Here is a 20,688-nt window from a genome sequence, read left to right as displayed (position 1 = left end):
ACTGTTGTGGGAGTCCCACTCTGTTCTTCCGTACTGTCCCACAGGCCCCTGTATTTGCAGCATGGAGGGCTTTATAAAGGGCAACGCTGGTATAAAAATTGTCTGTATAGACGTGGTACCCCTTGTGCAGAAATGGCTCCATTAGGTTCCACACAATTTTGCCAGAGGTGCCAATAGTTTCTGGGCAGCCTGGGGTATAAATTTGGCAGTCCCTGCCTTCATAGATTTTGAAACCGCAGGTGTAACCCGTTGTGCTCTCGCAAACTTTGTACAATTTCACCCCATATCTGGCTCGTTTGGAAGGGATGAATTGACGAAAGGAAAGACGCCCTTTGAAGCTCATGAGCGATTCATCTACTGACAAATTTTTGTCAGGGGTGTACAACTTTAAAAATAAATCATTTAGAAGGGTGATTAATGGCCTTAATTTATTAAGCCGATCATAAGCTGGGTCACTTCTTGGGGGGACTTGGGAATTATCAGTAAAATGCATGAATCGCATTAGGGCCTCATAGCGGTTTCTGGACATCACTGCTGCAAATACAGGGGTAGCGTGGACAGCACTACAAGTCCAGTAGGACCGGACAGAGGGTTTTTTAACCAAACCCATATTGAGGGTAATGCCTAAAAATTTTTTTATTTCTGGGACACTTGTGGGGCTCCACATTCTGGAGTACATAGATGCAGGCTTTTGTAGAACAAACTGCCTAGCATACAGATTAGTCTGCTGGACTATCAAGTCTAAATTAAAAAAATTAAAAAAATTATAGGGGGTAAAATTTTGGACGTCGACACTAATTCCTGGGGTCGCTTCAAATTGGGGTACTTGGGGGGAAAATGATAGTGCAGGATCCCACATCACGGGAGGGACTGCAACACTCGGCCCTGCACTTGACACCTCTACAGCGACTGACGTATCCACCACCATAGGACTATGGGGTTCAGCGGTGGAATTAGAATCGTCACTGTCACTGTCTGGAACAAATTCTGAAGCGGTGTCTGTTTCGCTTTCAGAAGTGTCGGAACATAGCAAGGCGTAGGCTTGCTCCGCGCTGTACATACGCTGAGACATATTTATAGATATGTATGTATGTATGTATATATATATATATATATATATATATATATATATATGCCCTATAAGTCCTAACCCTAAAGTAAACCTAAAATCCTAAAAACGACACAAATTTTTTATTTTTTTTTATATATATATATTTTTTATATTTTTTTATTTTTTATATAACAGACGTAAAATTAATTCTAAACGGCCCTAAACACGAACGCTAAACTAGCCCTAACCCTAAAGTAACGCTAAACTAACGGTAAACTAGCACTAACGCTAAGCTAGAACTAACGGTAAACTAGCACTAACGCTAAACTAGCGCTGACGCTAATCTAGCGCTGACGCTAATATAGATTTGATATATTATATATATATATATGTGTGTGTATAAGAACTATGATTTTTTATCACTTTCTTTCTTCACAGCACAGGACTTAGACTGATTTCTCTCTCCTCTCAGAACAACTACAATGGGAGGAGAGAGAAACACAGCCCATGTCCTGGCTGTGTTTTGAAAATAACTGTCAGTGATCTCTGTGATAGGTTTTATCACAGAGATCACCTGATCAGGGACCAGTCACAACGGTCCCCGATTGTTGCTGTGCCAGATGACGACACAGGTAAGTTATGCAAAGCGCACTCGGGCGCCATTTTGGGGGGGGGGGGGGAAATCGGACCGTGGGGGGGGATCGGACCGGGGGGGGGGAATCGAACATGAAGGGGAATCGGACGGGGGGGGGATCGGACGTGGGAGGGGGGGGGGCGCACTATTTACCCGTTCTCTCTCCTCTCTAAGGAGTTATTCCATGAGAGGAGAGAGAAATGGCGATTATCCGCCGGTTTAGCGTGAACGCCGTGAAATAGCGATTCACGGCGATCACGTGACCAGAGACCACTCGTTATGGTCTCTGGTCGTTGCCCCGAACTCTCAGCTACCTCCGGTAGCTGAGAGAACGGAGCCCCGATCTTTAATTTCGGCGCTACTTTAGGCTAATGCGATCACGTTAAAAGGCGTCGCATTAGCCTAAAGCCCATTAGTGAGGAACGTAAATAGGCGTACTGTTGGTCACTAAGGGGTTAAAAAAAACTTGGGTGGTTTGCGTAAAAAGTTTACTTGTTTATACCTGCATTTTCAGTCTATGTAACCGCTGCATATATAAAGTCTTTCTATGCAGTGTATACAATGACTAGCTGTATAGTGGTGTGTGTGTGTGTGTGTGTGTGTGTGTGTGTGTGTGTGTGTGTGTGTGTGTGTGTGTGTGTGTGTGTGTGTGTGTGTGTGTGTGTGTGGACATAGTGCCCCTGTATGAATGCATCAGCATACGTAAATTACTAAACTGAGCTATCACGAGGCACAAAAAAAAAGTTACGTGACAAATTCAACTCTGCAACAATTATATATTAGCAAAATGTTAATAGTACAGAATTCATTGAATTTCGTATCCTCTGGATAATAAAAGGTGTTGAAAAAAACAGTATTGGTGGTCATGCCAAGCAAGTATTTGCCTGAGTTTTCTAAGATCGATATCCACAAGACAGATAGAAACTGTTAATTTGCTTATAGCCAGTCCCACAGTTTTCCTTTGCAGTCATGTCACTTGTAACTGCTATCTTTAGTGCAGCAAATACTGGTACTTGTGTCAATACAACAAAAAAATGACAGAAGACAGCAAATAAACAAATCAATTGTTGGCAAGATAATGTCTGTCTGTGTAATACATTTACTGCTGTTAAACGTCACGCTGTCATCTGTTTATCTCGGTGTCAATAAGCTTAAATTAAAATTTCACATACCTTTAAAAGCCTTCCTTCCACACTTCTGACAGGGTCACGGCAAATAATGCTGACAAAATACTGATACAATGTAAACAGTGGCAAAACCTGTAAATATACAGCATTTATTTCAGGTGAGAACATTACATGCTACAACCATTGATAATAGGAATAAATAATACATACACACAAGCTTAAAGAGGTTGTCCGGGCACGGACAACTGATGATCTATCCACAGGATAGGTCATTAGTATATGATCGGTGGGGGTCCGACACCTGGACCCTGCACCGATCAGTCGCTCCAGCTGCCTCCGGGCACCGGATGTCCATTCCAGAAGCAGAAAGCTCTGGCCACAGAATAGTAGCCAAGCTGCAGTACTGGAGCTGTGCTCCTATTCAAGTGAATAGGAGCAGAGTTGCAATTCTGCAGCACGGTCGCTATGCAGTGAACAGAGCCATCTGCTTCCAGCTCCAAACACTGCATACACTGCATAACATCCGGCGCCCGGAGGCAGCTGATCGGTGCAGGGTCTGGGTTTTGGACCCCCACCGATCCTAATCTGTTGTCCGTTCCCGGACAACCCGTTTAACACAATGGAACCAAACGAGTTTTCATTTTGTAAGTAAGTGTGGAAGTACTACAGAGATGTTTTAGCAACCTCCATACAAATGAACCTGTTAGGGTCAATCTGTATGGGTGATTGCGTGGTCATCCCTTGTCAAGTTGGATAGATGATAAATATCTGATATCTGACTGCTGGGACCCCCATGGATCCCTAGAATGAGTTTACCTAGCCGTTCCTGTACGCCCCATATGAATACAGCGGTAGTGCCCATACTCGGTCACTGCTCTATTTATTTCTATGGGGCTTCCAAGTGCCATCACCGGCAGCCCCATAGAAATGAATAGAGTGGTGGCGGACCATGCACAGTACCGATCCATTCATATGGGACGCACAGGAACAGCCAGGTAAGTTCCATCTTGGGATCGTGAGGATCCAAGCGGTTGGACCACCATTGATCAGATATTTATCAACTATCCTGTGGATAGGTGATAAATATTGATTATAAGAAAACCCTTTTAAAGGGTTATTTCCATCTCAGACATTTAAGGCATATCCATGGGATTTGCCATAAATGTTATAGATGTGGGTCCAATCTCTGGGACCTGCACCTTTGTCGAGAAAGCCATGTGGATATGCCAGAAGATTGGAATAACCTTTTAAATCCCTTTGGCACTGCTAATCATTTTTGGAAAATCTGATACTGAAAATCTGATACTGAAAATCTGACACAACATTCTAAAATAATTTTCTCACATATCTCGGATATACTAGATATCATCTTCACAGGATTTCCCTATTACATTCATGAGCAAGGTACAGTAATCATTCAGGATTTCAGGTTATTTAAAAAATGTTTTTCAATTTTCATGTTTTTCCTTTTTTACTTCTTTCCTTTCATCATGCTGTCTTGGAGTCATAATTAGTAATCACTTAATTAATTTTAAAAATACCAAATCACCATGTAAAATGTAAAAAAAATACAAAGGTGGGAACAAAACAAACATTTTCTTTTAAGAGACATAAAATGGAACTCAACAAGGAGAGAAAAACTCAACCGCACATCCACTTTGTTCTACAATTATCTATTGCGGCTAAGCAAAATAAAAATGATATGAACATGAGGTTCTTGGTAAACATTTTGATCAAACTGTATAAGCCTACTTGCCACTTCACGGCAACCTCTTTTAAGTGGGTGCCACCTCCATCAAGTGCAGTATCGCACGGCAACCAGTGTTGCTGCAACACAGTATTCGCAGAGGGAGCAACCCAGAAGACCAACAGCACCCATGCTGTCAGAAAAAAGGAAAGTCACTTCAGACAAAAATAAATCCAATGAAAAATGACATCATACAGCAAGTATTCTCAGATATATATATATATATATATATATATATATATATATATATATATATAAATAAATATTAAATGTTTTTTTTATTTTAAATAGGCACTAACCATCAGATTCTGAGAAACAGAATGCAATTCGGAAATGAGAAAACCTAGACTGGAAACAACAGTTATGACATCTGCTCTGTACCGATCAGAAAACAGGTCAATTCCTGGAATAAGTTCAGATATTTCACATCCTTCTCCAATCTCATATAATGCATAATCAAGATCTTCATCTGGATGAGGCAGGGACACACGAAACAAGGACTAGAAAGAAATACAGAAACCGTATATTATGTAATTTGCTTTCAAATAACTTATTACTTGTTACAGAAATTCATGAGAAACAAATGTGCTTCTTACCTTGAAAAGGAAGGCTGAGAGCAGCCAACAATCACTTCTCTTTCTAACATCTGATGTTAAAATATAACTACAAAAAAACATAAAAAGTTATACAACGACGACAAATGGAGGGAGACTTATATAAACCAGTGCAGTGCCAGCAACCAGTGGAATGATCATTTTTATTTCTCAAATTAGATTACAAAAATTAGTGCAGTGATGTGACCTGTTCCCAGTATTTATATGCGCTCGATTAATGGACATCCCCCTGCAGTACTCAATTCGACATACTGTTACATAGTTATAGTTACATAGTACGGCTGAAAAAATACACATGTCCATCAAGTTCAACCAAGGGACGGGAAAAGGGAAGGAAAAAATTTCTACACATAGGAGCTAATACTTTTTTGTTCTAGGAAATTATCTAAGCCTTATTTAAAGCCATCTACTGTACCTGCTGTGACCAGCTCCTGTGGTAGGCTATTCCATAGATTCACAGTTCTCACAGTAAAGAAGGCTTGTCGCCTCTGCAGGTTGAACCTTTTTTTCTCCAGACGGAGGGAGTGCCCCTGTGTTTTTTGAGGGGGTTTTACATGGAACAGGATTTCACCATATTTTTTGTATGTGCCATTAATATATTTATATAAATTAATCATGTCCCCCCTTAGTCGTCTTTTTTCAAGGCTAAATAGATTTAATTCTTTTAATCTTTCCTCATAACATAGATTCTCCATGCCCCTAATTAGCTTCGTTGCTCTTCTTTGTATTTTTTCATACTCCAGGACATCCTTTCTATGAACTGGAGCCCAGAACTGAACTGCATATTCTAGATGAGGCTGCACTAATGCTTTGTAAAGTGGTAATATTATATCCCTGTCCCGCAAGTCCATGCCTCTTTTAATACACGACAATATCTTGCTGGCCTTAGAAACAGCTGATTGACACTGCATGATGTTATTTAGTTTATGATTTACAAGTACACCCAGATCCTTCTCAACAAGTGAATCCGCCAGTGTAGCTCACCCTAGGACATATGATGCATGCAGGTTGTTGGTACCCAGATGCATAACTTTACATTTATCTACATTAAACTTAATTTGCCAACTGGATGCCCAAACACTTAGTTTGTTTAAATCTGCTTGCAATTCACGAACATCTTCCATAGACTGAACTATATTACATAGCTTGGTGTCATCTGCAAAAATAAAAATAGTGCTATTAATCCCATCCTCTAGATCATTAATAAATAAGTTGAATAATAGTGGTCCCAGCACTGAACCCTGGGGTACTGTATACATCTGAACCACTAAGAAAGTACATCCATCTTAGGCAAAGTTCTAAGTAGTTGTCAGATAGAGAATATATTCCCCATCATTGCCACTAGTAAACAGGCAGCAATCAGACAAATGCTCGTTTGTTGGGTGATCGCAACATTCATGCGCCCAAAAAAATCGTCGGGGGTCATGATAGGGGGCCTATGAGAGAGAGGGCGGGACAGACAGACAGACACTCACACCTTACCTGCAGTGCGGCCGGTCTTCATAATGGCGCCTGCTATCTCCCTTCAAACCAGCTTCCCTGCTGTGTGACTCTGAACTGCGTCAGCGCAGTACAGAGCCAGATGGCAGAGGCAATGGACGGCTCCCGTTCATTGTATCCTATGCACTGTGCTGCCGTATTCCATCTCTGTATGTGTCGTTAATAGACACATACACAAATGAAATAAAACATGGCAGCCCCCAGTACAGTAAGAAAGTGTCAATAAAAAAAACTGTGTGTGAAAAATGTAATAAAGTCAATATAATATTTTATTAAATAAAAACACAAATTAATAATAAAAAAGAAAATCATGATACTGTCCATTTAAAGCGGTCTATACACGATAGATATTGGTCCATAATCTATGGGGATTACCAAACCATATTTGAGAGAAAAATAGATTAGATAGGTTGGATTCTTCCTGTTTCAGCCTATTGTTTCTATCGAGATAAGGGACGCCAAAAAAAGTGTGTCAGCTGCTAATTTGGATGAGCTGAGTGTCCTTTTACGTGAGCCAATATGAGCTGTGAAAACGAGAGCCGATTAACAAGACAGCTCATTGATAGGCGCTCATTTGCTCCTTTCACAAGGAGCAATGCTTGGTTACGTACGTCCCCATACATTTCCATCATGTCTGCAGCACATGTCCCTGTTTACAAAGGGAGATGTGCTACCGACAACGATAATATTTTGTGCTGCACAAAAGATACGCTTAGGCGATGAAAGAGTGTTTTCTTGTTCAGCGGCTGATCGGTGCTCTGTTTACACAGGGCAATGATTGGGAACGAGCGTTCATATGAACGCTCATTTGTCCGATCATTGGCCCATGTTAAAGCACATGTTGAATCTGCCACCGGATATGTTGAGCAAAAAAAAATTTTTAGGGCCCTTTTACACCAGCCAATTATTGGGCAAACGAGCGCTCACAAAACGCTCGTTCACAATAATTGCCCTTTGTAAACAGGGCAACGCTTAGCCGATGAATGAGTAAACGCTCCTTCATCAGCTGATTGTATCGTTAAGGCAGCATAATTTTATCATTGTCGGCAGTACATCTCCTTGTGTAAACAGGGAGATGTACTGCCGACATGATAATAATGTATGGGGACGAGCGATCTAAGTAAATAGCGTTCATCCCCATACATAGCTCCTTGTGAAAGGAGCAAACCAGTGGCGATCAACGAGCTGTCTCGTTGATTGGCGCCAGTTTACAGGGCCCATGTCGGGCCGTGTAATAGGACCCTTACTCTTTTGCTACCGTGAGTCTTCCCAATCTTAAGTAGAAAGAGCAACATATAAATCCATTGAAATAGCGTCTGTCCATATAGACAGATTCACACAATTTTAAGAATATGTTTTGTTATGGCAAGCAAGACTAAATACAAACTTTTCAGCTAAACAAGGTCAATGAATAATTAAATGACTGTTTATAAGCATAGAAAAAGATTTTTCTCTGTCCTAATGTATGATCCTAGACAAGTGATCACATCATAGGGAATTCCCCAGGCAAATATAATGCTGTTTAGCAGAGTTTATAGTCATAACTTGATGTGGTATTGGAAGCAGAAATATAGATAACTTCCTTTTACACTATAACATGGATTCTATTAAGGGTTAAACAAAATCTGGTGTTTAGTGGGTAAAATATGGGGTTTATGCTTTAAACAAGAACAAAATATCTGCTGCTAAGGAGAAGTTTTCCCTTCCTATATTGTAACATTTTATTTCTTCTGTATGTACCAGGAGAAGCTTTTATTGCTCCCCTCTGGGCACTGAACATTACGTGATAAATAAAAATAAATCAAGAAGTTTTTTTCTTCAATACTTACCGAGACATTTTAGCAGCTATGACGGCAGCCAGCAGACAACCCCAAATTCCCGCTCGGGAGAGAAATTTCTCACTGTAATCTTTACCTCTTCCATTGCTTATGCCGTCTGGGGAGCTATCAGGCTCTTGCCATGAATTAAGTGCATCAGACATGTTGAGCGTTTCATCAAGGGCTTGACACCAGCATTTGAAAGCAGCTCTGCAACATATAAAATGCAAAAAAATATGACACTATAGTGCACACACAGCCAAATAAAATGCTTAACCTCTTTAGTTCTAAAGATCAAATAATGTCTACACACAGGAATATGAATAGAGTGAGTTATGTGGATATTATCCAGATGCTTAATTATTGTATCAGTATAACGTATAATCCATTCTAAAAGTATTTATAGATTTCCGCACCTCACGTGAACCAGAGACAAATGGTAAATGTGTGGTATTATGGAACTACAGCACAGCTCCATTCACTTAAAACTTAGGCTCTTTTATTCTCTGAATTGGTGGTGGACCCGGCAATTAAAGGCTATGCACACCTTAGACATTTTTATTAAAAAAATAAATTGATTTCAATCAGTGTGTTTTGTGCAACTTTCTAAATACTTTTGAGATACAGCTGCTTTGTATCCTGTATACAGAACAGCTGTATCTTGCGTTGGGACCTGAATCTGTCAGGTCAGCGGAACTGACGGGTTCAGTGTCAGCGCGTCACGCAGGATCCACCTGTTGTTGATCACATCTAAGTTATGGAATTAGATGTGATCGATATCAGCACGATCCTGCATGTCAGACACACGTAGGAGCCACTGACATTGAACCTGTCATCCCGCTTACCTGAAGGATTCAGGTCTCAACGCGAGATACAGCTGTTCTGTATACAGGATACAAAGCAGCTGTATCTAAAAAAGTAAAAATAATTTTTAGTAAAAAGTATTTGAAAAGTTGAACAAAACACAGATAGGAATTTAAAAAACAAAACAAAAAAAACAACAACCATTTCAAAGGTGTACATCGCCTTTAAAACATCTATCAGAAAGTAATGGCATATCCTAGTGATATGCCATCACTTTCTCTAATTGGAGTAACTCTTTAATACCTCATGGTATATGACTGAGTCCAGTTGCTTTTAATAATTATTACCTTAAGTGGCTATGTAATACAACCCAATGCCAAACCCATTCTCAGGATCAGTGCAAGTCCTGGCAGTCCAACCCCCACCGATCAGAAAGTGGTGACAAATTCTAGCGATAAGCCATCAATTTCTGTGATAAGAATAACCCTTTAATTCTTCACCATGGACGCACCTCGGGTTTAGTTAACCCCTTAGTGACCACCAATACGCCTTTTCACGGCGGTCACTAAGAGGCCTTAGACTGGGCCGCCGTGAAAAGGCGACGGCCTGGCCTAAGTACTGCATGACTGGAGCCGGGTCTTGGCTGTCATCAGACAGCCGGGCTCCTGCTCCAACGGCCACGATCGAAAATTGCTTAGATCGTGTTTTTTTAACCCGTTAAATACCGCGGTCAATAGCAACTGTGGCATTTAAATCATTTACAGAGAGAGGGAGCTCCCTCTCTCACCCATCGGTGGCCCACAAATGCAATCACGGGCCTCCGATGGGGTGCCATGGCAGCCGGGGGCCAGGTCTTCCCAGGGCATATGCCTATTAGGATGTGCCTGTCAGATTTACACTGATAGTATACCAAAGCATTATTAGCCTAAGTATACCAAAGCATTATAGCAGTGATCAAAAGATCTCACAGTGAAGTCCCCTAGAGGGACTAATAAAATAAGTATTAAATGTGAAATATAAATAATTAATAAAAATGACAGTAAAAAAGTGGATTTAGTAAAAGTGTAAAAAACAAATAAAACTACACATATATGGTATATCTGCAACCGTAATGACCCAAACAATAAAGTTAATGTAATTTAAACCGCAAAGTGAACACATTAAGAAAAACTCTCAGAAAACAATGGCGAAATTGCCATTTTTTCCATTGTCCCCCAAAAAGTCATAATAAAAGTTAATAAGTTCCATGTACCCCAAAACAGTACCAATCAAAACTATGTCTTGTCCAGCAAAAAACAAGCCCACATATCACTACATTGACAGAAAGATCAAAAAAATTACAGCTCTTGGAAAGAGACGATGCAAAAACAAATAATTTTAGTTCAAAAGAGTTTTTATTGTGCAAAAGTAGTAAAACATTAAAAACATCTACATATGTGGTATCATCGTAATCGTACCGACCCATAGAATAAAGGTAACTTGTTATTTATGCCGCACAGGGAACGGTGTGAATTTAAAATGCATAGAACAAAGTCCTCATACAGCTATGTTGACGGAAGAATAAAAAAGTTATAGCTCTTTGAATGTGACTATACAAAAACGAAAAAAATAATTGCTTGGTCATTAGGGCCTAAAATAGAAACCTTATATAGTGAGCTCTGCCTAGCGGCAGCTGCAGGAAAACAGAATTTTATCATGTTACACTACAGATGTCTGAATGGAACTAGGGGATTTGGAGCACTTTATAAAAAGAAAAAACAAACAAAAACATATAGGTACAGTTGTTTCCGCCCTTAACTTTTATTGAATTGAATAAAAGTTATACAATTTGTCATGATACCTATTCAATATATTCTCGTGCCATTCCGCGGGAAAACGTATACGTTAACATATACCTTTTATTAACATGGAATTTTATAAGCTACAGATGGCTGACGAATGACATCAATCAGAGGCATCCATCACAGCCATCCAGTAAAAAAAAGTATATGTTAAACCTATACATTTAACATGGGAGCCTATAGGTGGCGAATGACATGCGTCAAGGTATATTTTTTTTACATGTTTGTTTAACATCTCGCTTCACACATCTCGGGATATGTTATGTTTGAAGAAGATTTAAGGGAGGACACATCTGTACAGTTTCCTGCCTGAGACCACCACTAACCCCTGCAACATCCTAAGTAATATCATAACATTATATAATATAATTGCAACCACTAAAGCACCATAGACACCCAGAAATATAAGATATTAACCCATTACCGCCATGTATAGTGTATATTACTATTAACCCCTACCTCACCTAGAACCAACAGCTATATTAGGTATTAACCACAAAACTACTCTAGACCAGCAGGAGTATGACAAGAATACTATCACTAAGCCCTAAACCTCCCTATGTAAAAGTAAATGATGTGGTTTATGTAGAGATTTGGCGAAGTCTATATAATTGGAGGTGTTTTGCTCTCTCCTTTGCACTTGTAAACCTATAAAAATCCTGTGTTTTACCAGTTTACAGGGTACATACTGGGACATCAGGATGGGTAAGATAAACAATACTCAAACATTAAAGGCAAAAAATTTTTTTTTTTTTTATATATTATTTGTACAATTTTTGTTTTTATATTTTATTTTATTTTATAATTTTTCCAATAATTGTTCCTGTAATTATTTATAAATATTCACTTATTATTTACATTATTCATCACACATGTATGTATATATATATATATATGTGTATATATTTTTGCATTATAATTGTCCATTTGTATATTTCGCCATATATATATATATATATATATATATATATATAATATCAGAAATATAATTAATTTATGTTTTTACACATTTATATTTATGTTTCGTTATGGAACTATCACTTTATGAGTTGGTGTAATAAGTATAGGTATTAGTTTAATTGATTTTTGATAGTTATTTAGTACCATCCTTTTATACATCATGTTTGATCGTTGTTCTTCTATGTACTCTTATTGGAATGAATAATGCTATTTATTTATTTTAGAACATTTTTTGAATAGCATTGATTAACATATACTAATGTTCTGTCTGTAGTAATTCTTTTTTTGATTCTATGTATGACATGGGGGTTCCGGATTGATTCAGGGATTTGTCTGATGGACTAAATCTAGATGTTAATTCATGCCGTGTTGATGTGTTATGGCGTTGTTATAGTTACCCGCCGTTTATCATGATAAACTGCACGGTCACTAATGGGCTGAGGGGCTTGACCCGCTCCGTTCTCAGGTGTGAACCGCATCACTCCCATGGTTGACACGCATCGGTGTGCGTCAATAATGACGGCGCGATGCTGGTTACTTCAGTGGGAGTGGTTTTTCCCTGCCGCACATCATTGGTTACCTGCCTCCGTGTCCATAGGATTTAAACTCCAGCTGTCAGTGTAGTAGCACACCTCCTGACGAAGGTTGCGAAACGCGCGTCGAGGTGCTCGGTGTCCAGGTGTATCATTTCTTCCATCATGTCCTCTGCAGGTATAGTCCACTCATTGCAGTCGATATTTCTTCCCTTCTTGTTTCAGTGCTTGTCTCTTTACTCACATCAGTGCATCATTGGCACTGGAGCGACTTGTGATTACAGCATTATTCATATCAGCTCTCTGGTGCTCTGATGCAGTTCGTGCACATAGACATACAGTGCTTTTCTATCCTTCCTTAAGGGTTCATGCTTTTCTGCATGAGGACTTGATACCATTACATTTACCATATTTACCATCTTTATCCATTATTATACACCTGGCATATATTTTATGTTATTTTAATTGTCTATAGTATATACTTGGGAGGGGGGTTTAATTTTTGTATCTTTATTTAATTATTCTTGTATTTATGTGTATTAAATTATTTGTTTTGATGAAATAAAATTATTTTGATTAAATATTATTATATCAAGATTTCTTCTTTGGTTTAATAAATAATACATACTGGGACATCAGGATGGGTAAGATAAACAATACTCAAACATTAAAGGCAAAACATTGATTTACAGGTAGCAAACTTGTATTGTTATACAGTGCCTTGTGAAAGTATTCACCCCCCCCCCCCCACCCCACCTGGAGGTTTTCCTGTTTTGTTGCATTGCAACTTTGAATTAAAATAGATTTTTGCGGGGTTTGTACCATTTTGTTTACACAACTACTTTGAAGGTGCAAGATATTCTATTTATTGTGACACAAACAGACAAAACCCCCTGAAAGTCAATACTTGGTGGAGCCTCCTTTTTTCTTCAATTACACAGGTCTCTTGGGGTTTGTCTCGATAAGCTTATCACACCTAGACACTGGGATTTTTGTCCATTCTTCCAGACAACACTGCTTCAACTCCTTTAAGTTAGATGGGTTGTGTGGCGTATCAAGAATTTCCCTGTATTTAATGCCATCCATCTTTCCTTCAATCCTGACCAGTTTTCCAGTCCATGCTGATATAAAGGCGTCCTCAGAGTATGAAGCTGTGACTATGACAGATAGTTCCATCTCCGCTGTGGATTTTTGGAGCTCCTTCAGTGTTATCGTTGGTGTCTTTGTTGAATGTCTTATGTTTGCTCCTCTTGCCTGGTCTTTGCCCGTGCGTTCATGAGTGGGGCAACGGCTGTAATACACAGCCACAGTCCCGTTCTAATGGTACAGATCACAGAAACTTCTAACCTCCGTCGTCAACCCCGTGAATGTCGCGATCAAAGATGACTGCAGCATTCAAAAGGGAAGAGTGAGTGGTGGGACTCCCCTTTGATCTCGTCACAGGGTATCCCTGTGACGTAATCTAAGAACATACCTTCTACGGGTAGACAGCCCAGGGCCCATTGAAGGACCACAGGGCGGTCTGACCATATTTCCTGTTAATAGGGCATACTTCGGTATGTCCTAACAACTGCCTGTGTACAATTAGCACACAGGCTAATGTACTGGCATCTAGAATTATGCCAGTACAGTATATATTAAATAAAATGTTAAAAGATGTCTAAAAAATACACACAAATGCAAATAAACAACCTATTTATAGCATATTTATAGCATCATTTAGGATCATCGGTGTATGCTGTAACAATAAATAAATAAATAAAAACTGCAGTGCAAGTGCTTTTTTTCAGAATTTTTGCCAAAATACAAATGAAAATAAAATGTAACGATACTATAAATGTACCAAAAAATGGCACCTACATGAAATGCAACTTGTCCTGCAAAAAACAAAGTCTCACATAGTCTCACATAGCTACGTAAAAAAAAAAAAGTTATGAGCACCAGGAAGCAAAGAAGAAAAATCCAGAAATTGTTCTGGTCCTCAAGGCCAAAATTGGCCCGGCCCTTAGGGGGCTAAGTCCCCATGCACATGACAGTAATACCACCCGTAATTACGGCCCATAATTGCGGGCCCATAGACTTCTATTGGCCACGGGTACCTTCCCATTTGCTTATGGGAAGGTACCCGGGAGCATTGCTAGGCGACGTCAGGGGATAGTCACTGTCCAAGGTGCTGAAAGAGTTAAACCATCAGTGCTGGATAGAGAGAAGGGGCTGCACTGATCGGCAGTAAGTCTTTCAGCACCCTGGACAGTGACTACCGCTGGACAGTGAGTACCATGCGCGGCGATCACAATATAGATTTCTAATGTTTCCTTCAAAAACCTGCAACAAAAAAAGTTACTTACCCATAACTCCCTGGTTCTTCCTCCAGTCCGGCCTCCTGGGATAACGCTTTATCCCATGTGACCGCTGCAGCCAATCACAGACTGCAGCAGTCACATGGACTGCCGCGCCATCCAGGGAGGTTGGACTGGATGTCAAAAGAGGGACGCGTCACCAAGACAACAGCCGGGGTACGTATAGACTTTTTTCTTTCTATCACTGCGTTCCGCTGCAGAAACTCTGCCCGAAAGGGCTGCCCCTTCTCTCTATCCAGCACTGATCAGCAGCCTCTTCTCTCTATCAGTGCTGGATAGAGAGAAGGGTCTGCCGATTAGTGCAGTGCAATATAGCAGAGAAAGCGGGTCCGTAAATACGGGTGGAATACGGGTGACAACGGACCCGTATTTACAGGCATGGGTCCGTAAATGCGGGTGGAATATGGGTGACAAAGGACCCGTATTTACGGGAGGGAAAAAATACGGTCGTGTGCATGGGGCCTAAGACTGGCGTATAAAACGGCAGTCTTAATTAATTCCCCCCATTCTGTATTTAAACGTTGACAAGCACTTATAAACAGAGGTGATTGTAGTTATGATAACATACTGAGCTTGAAAAACACAGAAAAGTACCTGTATGTGTTTGAATGGTCACCAGATGATGCCCCCAAAGCCCAGAAGTAGTTATTTTTTATTTTCATTATGGTGCCCAGCTCTATGCAGCAATATTTCCGTGGGCGAGATTACCATGTAAAGGACTACAGTCTCATGATCCTAACGTCACAAAAACGACAACGTATCCCGCAAAAAATAAGCCCTCATACCACTTAATCGACGGAAAAATAAAAAAGTTATGGCTCTCAGAATTTGGCGAAACAAAATAAATTAACATTTTTTACACTTAGTTTTTTCCTTGTAAAAGTAGTAAAATATAGAAAAAACTATATATATTTGGGATCGCCGTAATCGTATTGACCCGCAGAATAAAATTAACATGTTGTTTTAATTGCACAGTGAACTAAAAACGAAGCGCAAAAAACAATGGAGGAATCGCTGTTTTTTTTTCATTTTGTACCCCACAAATAATTTTTTTCCCGTTTTCTAGTACATTATATGGCACAATAAATGGTGCTACGAAAAACTACAACTCGTCCCGCAAAAATCAAGCCTTCATAGGACTATATCGATAGAAAAATAAAAAAGTTATGGCTTTTGGAAGATGGGGAGGAAAAAATTAAAATTTAAATCTGAAAGTTGTTTACGACGGGAAGGGGTTAACTATCGTGTTTCTACATCGGTCACTAACGGGTCTTATTCCGATGCCATAGACTTTTTACGTTGTGGCATCGGAATAAGTTAACAGAGCAGGGAGCTGTCAAATCTCCCTGCTCTCAGCTGCCAGAGGCAGCTGAGGGCTGGGAGCGTCCCTGCTCTGCCGGGTGAGATCGATATTAGTATCGATCTCACCCGTTTAACCCCGCAGATGCGGTGCTCAATAGCGAGCACAGCATCTGAGTGGTTTTGGAGAGAGGGAGGGAGCTACGATCGCCGAGTGTCTGTGTCTCCAATGGCAGCCGGGGGTCTAATAAAGGCCCCCAGGTCTGCCTGGAGTGAATGCCTGCTAGATCATGCCGCAGGCATGACCTAGCAGATGCCTGTCCGTGTTAAACGGACAGGCAGTAATACACTGCAATACAAAAGTATTGCAGTGTATTATAAATGCGATCTGAGAATCGCATATTATAGTCCCCTAGCGAAAAAATAAAACCGTTATGGCTCTTCAAATATGGGGACACAAAAACAAATAATTTTGAAAAAAAAGCGTTTTTACTGTGTAAAAGTAGTAAAACATACAAAACCTATACAAATTTGATATTGTTGCAATCGTAACAACCCGCTGAATAAAGTTATTGTGTTATTTATATCACACGGTAAACGGCGTAGATTTAAGACGCGAAAAAGAGTGGCAAAATTTCAGGTTTTTTTCTATTTCCCCCCAAATAAAAGTTAATCAATAAATAATATGTCCCCCAAAATGGTGCTATTAAAAAATACAACTTGTCCCGCAAAAAACAAGACCTTATACAGCTATGTCGACGCAAAAATAAAAAGGTTATAGCTCTTGGAATGCGACGATGGAAAAACTTAAAAAATGGCCTGGTCATTAAGGTCTAAAATAGGCTGGTCATTAAGGGGTTAAAGGCTATGTAAACAATTGATAGGGATTTTTTTTAAATAAACAGTTCAGTGTGATTGGTGTAACTTTATAATTAGCTTTTATTCAAAATAATTTTAACTTTTTGAGATACAGCTGCTCTGTATTCTCTATACAGAGCAGCTGTATTGCTCGCTAAATCCTGCTCCAGTCAGGTCTGGGACTCACTGTTTCAGTGAAAGCGGGTCCTGTGTGTTTCTGACATGCAGGATTCACCTGTAATCTATCACAGCTAAATAATGAATTTAGCCGTGATAGATTACAGGTCGATCCTACATGTCAAAGACACGCAGGACCCACTGTTCACACGGAGTTTTTTGACGAGTTTTTTGGGGCAGAAACCACGCCAAAAAACTCCTCAAAAACCGCCCGAAAATGCCTCCCATTGATTTCAATGGGAGGCAGACGAGTTTTTTTACCACAAGTAAAAAAAACTCGTCGTGGTAAAAAGAAGCAACATGACCCATCTTTGAGGCAGTTTCCGCCTCCAAAACCCATTACAATGAGTCAGAAAGAGGAAAAAAAAACCTCGACGAGTGTTTTGACGAGTTTTTGTCAAACCACTGTGCAAAAACCTACTGGAGCAGTTTTTGCAGGAGGAATTTTCCTCCTGCAAAAAACTCAGTGTGAACACAGCCGACGGATTCAGGTCATAGCAAACAATACAGTTATATAGAATACAGAGCAGCTGTATCTCAAAAAGTAAAAATTATAATTAGTTTTTATTAAAAATTAAGTTACACAAAATCACACTGATTAACCGGTTTATTTAAAAAAAAAAAAAATGCATATAGTGTACAGAAATATGATGCGCTGATGTCCTTGAAACAATCATTTGAATTATCAACCCATTGTAAATAACGGAATCTCTGCACAGAAGAAATAGCAGAATAATATGTACCAATAATAAGCATGCAAAATAAACGTAATAAATCTCTTGAATAACCCTGCTAGATATAGTAAATGGCAATGACAGCCGCTACTGTAAGCTCTAGATAAATATGACAGTCACAATGGAAAACATCTTTGTTGATAAATATCACACGCAAAGCAGATTATCAGTTTAATAAAAGAAGAATGAATTGTCATTTCAAAGGAAAATACTTTTGGCAGAGTCTTAAAATTATTTTGGTCACCAATGATTTGAATATGTAGATGATCTTAAGCATATGAAACAGCCCTTGCCTGATATTAGAACAGAGAGAGGGGATATCAGCACAGGTTCCTCACCAACTCAGTAGAGTTTATGACAGTGCAGTTTCCTCTTTTACTTATTTTTCTCTCAAATAAATCAAAAATATGTATTTTATCTGACAGAATGAAAGCCCCAGGTTGTCAGTCATTTGCCCTTTGGTATATGACAATGACCCCAGTTGCCCTTTGGTATAGGACAATGACCCCAGTGGCTTTTATTTATTATTCTCTTAAAGGAACAGTGTCACGGAAAAAAAATTTTTTACATCAGTTTGATTTTAGTGTTTTATTAAAAACTTTTATATTTATTTGTGTGTTTGTGTTTTACTTTTTTTTATTTTAGAACTTTTTCTTCCCTATGGTGGCTGCCATTTTTTTTTTCCATTTCTGTATGTGTCGATTTTTTGAACATCCTTTTATTAATCCAGGACGTTACAAGGATTAGAACTTTACCAGCAATTTCTCACATTTTCAAGAAAATTTCTAAAACCTAGTTTTTGTGGACCAGTTCAGTTCTGAAATGGCTTTAAAGGGAATGTGTTGCCAGCAAAACATGTTTTTTTTATTTTAATTAAACAGTTAGTGTATAGGTGATTAAACATTGTTCTAATTTTTTATTTTTTTTTCACGAGTCAGGAAATATTATAAATTGGATTCAATTTATAATATTTCCCAGCACTGGTCACTAGATGGAGCCATTCCCAAAACTGCAGCATTGCATGTGGTAAAGCAACCACATTGCTTTATGCTGCAAAATTGGGTAAAAATCCCTCGCTCTAGTGAGATCTCAGAATCCCCCCCCCTCCTTTATCCTGGCTAGTGCCAGGATAAACGAGGGGTTTGAACGGTCTAACCTCCTACACTGTGTGTCGCCATTTTTTGAGCTAACACACAGTGTAGTAGGTTTACATACAGTAGTAAACACACTGAAACACGAACATACATAGAAATAACTTACCTGCTCCAGTCGCCGCCGCTCCCTCCGGTCCATCCGCTCCGTCTGCTGCCGCTGCTCCATGTGCACAAGTCCGGAAGCCGCGACCGGAAGTAGTAATCTTACTGTCCGGCCGCGACTTCCGGTCCACAGGAAAATGGCGCCGGACGGCGCGCATTTCAAATTGAACTGTGTGGGAGCGGCGCATGCGCCGTTCCCACACAGCGGCGTACACGAAAGTGGATGGAACGGGCCCCGTTCGCAGTCCCTATGGGACTGGAGCTGCCGTATTCCATGTCTGTATGTGTTGTTAATCGACACATACAGAAATGGAAAAAAAAATGGCAGCCCCCATAGGGAAGAAAAACTGTAAAAATAAAAAAAAGTAACACACAAACACACAAATTAATCCAAACGTTTTTAATAAAAAATTTAATAAAAAATTGTGGTGACACTGTTCCTTTAAGGGCCTTATATATTAGAAACTCACATAAATCACCCCATTTTAAAAACTACACCCCTCAAAGTTTTCAAAACAGCATTTAACTGCATTTAACCCCTTAAGTGTTTCACAGGAATAACAGCAAAGTGGAGGTGAAATTTATACATTTCATTTTTTTTTTAGAAAACCTATTTTAATCCATTTTTTTCTGTAACACAGAAGGTTTTACCAGAGAAATGCAACTCAATATTTATTGCCCAAATGCTGCAGTTTTTGTAAATATCCCACATGTGGCCCTAGTGTGCTGGACTAAAGCACCGGCCTCAGAATATTATTAGAATATACTTTAGGTCTTGTGGGGCCAAAACAGTGAAAACACCCCCAAAAAGTCACCATTTGGAAAACTGCACCCCTCGAGGAATTTATCTAGGGGTATAGTGAGAAATTTTACCCCACAGGTTTTTTGCTGAACTTGTGGAATTAGACAGTGGAAATGAAAATCGTAATTTTTTTCCAATAAAATGTAGAAATTATCAATTTTAGAAGGCATAAGAGAGAAAAAAAAAAAACAACATTTGTAAAGCAATTTGTCTTGATTACGGCAATACCCCATATGTGGCAATAAACGGCTGTTGGGATAAATGGCAGGGCTCAGAAGGGAAAGAGCGCTATTTGGCTTTTCGGAGCTCAGGTTTGCTGGAATGGTTTTCGGGTGCCATGTCACATTTGCAAAGTCCCTGAGATACCAAAACAGTGGAAACAACCCCAAAAGTGACCCCATTTGGGAAACTACAGCCCTAAAATAATTTATCAAGTGGTAAAGTGAGCATTTTGGTCCCACAGTTGTGTTTTGCAGAACAAACTGTAGTTTTTGATCCTTATGTATTCAATTTTTGGGGGCCGAAGTGACTAAAAATAGCGATTCTGGTATTGTATTTTAATTATTTTATTTTC

At 39.4% G+C, this 20,688-nt stretch overlaps 1 protein-coding gene across 2 annotated transcripts in view; it reads right to left on the bottom strand.

Moving 5' to 3' along the window:
* CFAP54 (cilia and flagella associated protein 54) overlaps positions 1–20,688 on the bottom strand; it is a 360,575-nt gene that overhangs the window by 102,738 nt on the left and 237,149 nt on the right. For both annotated transcript variants that reach the window (XM_075856765.1, XM_075856766.1), the window contains exons 44-47: positions 8,503–8,700; positions 5,156–5,222; positions 4,859–5,059; positions 2,858–2,944 (exon numbers count right to left, since the gene is read on the bottom strand). In XM_075856765.1, coding sequence (XP_075712880.1) covers positions 2,858–2,944; positions 4,859–5,059; positions 5,156–5,222; positions 8,503–8,700 — 553 coding nt within the window. The remainder of the gene's footprint in view (positions 1–2,857; positions 2,945–4,858; positions 5,060–5,155; positions 5,223–8,502; positions 8,701–20,688) is intronic.

The sequence above is a fragment of the Rhinoderma darwinii genome, chromosome 3 (genome assembly GCF_050947455.1).
Source record: "Rhinoderma darwinii isolate aRhiDar2 chromosome 3, aRhiDar2.hap1, whole genome shotgun sequence".
NCBI lineage: Eukaryota > Metazoa > Chordata > Amphibia > Anura > Rhinodermatidae > Rhinoderma > Rhinoderma darwinii.
Note: the sequence above shows the minus strand (reverse complement) of the source record. Positions and strands in the feature narration are given on the sequence as shown.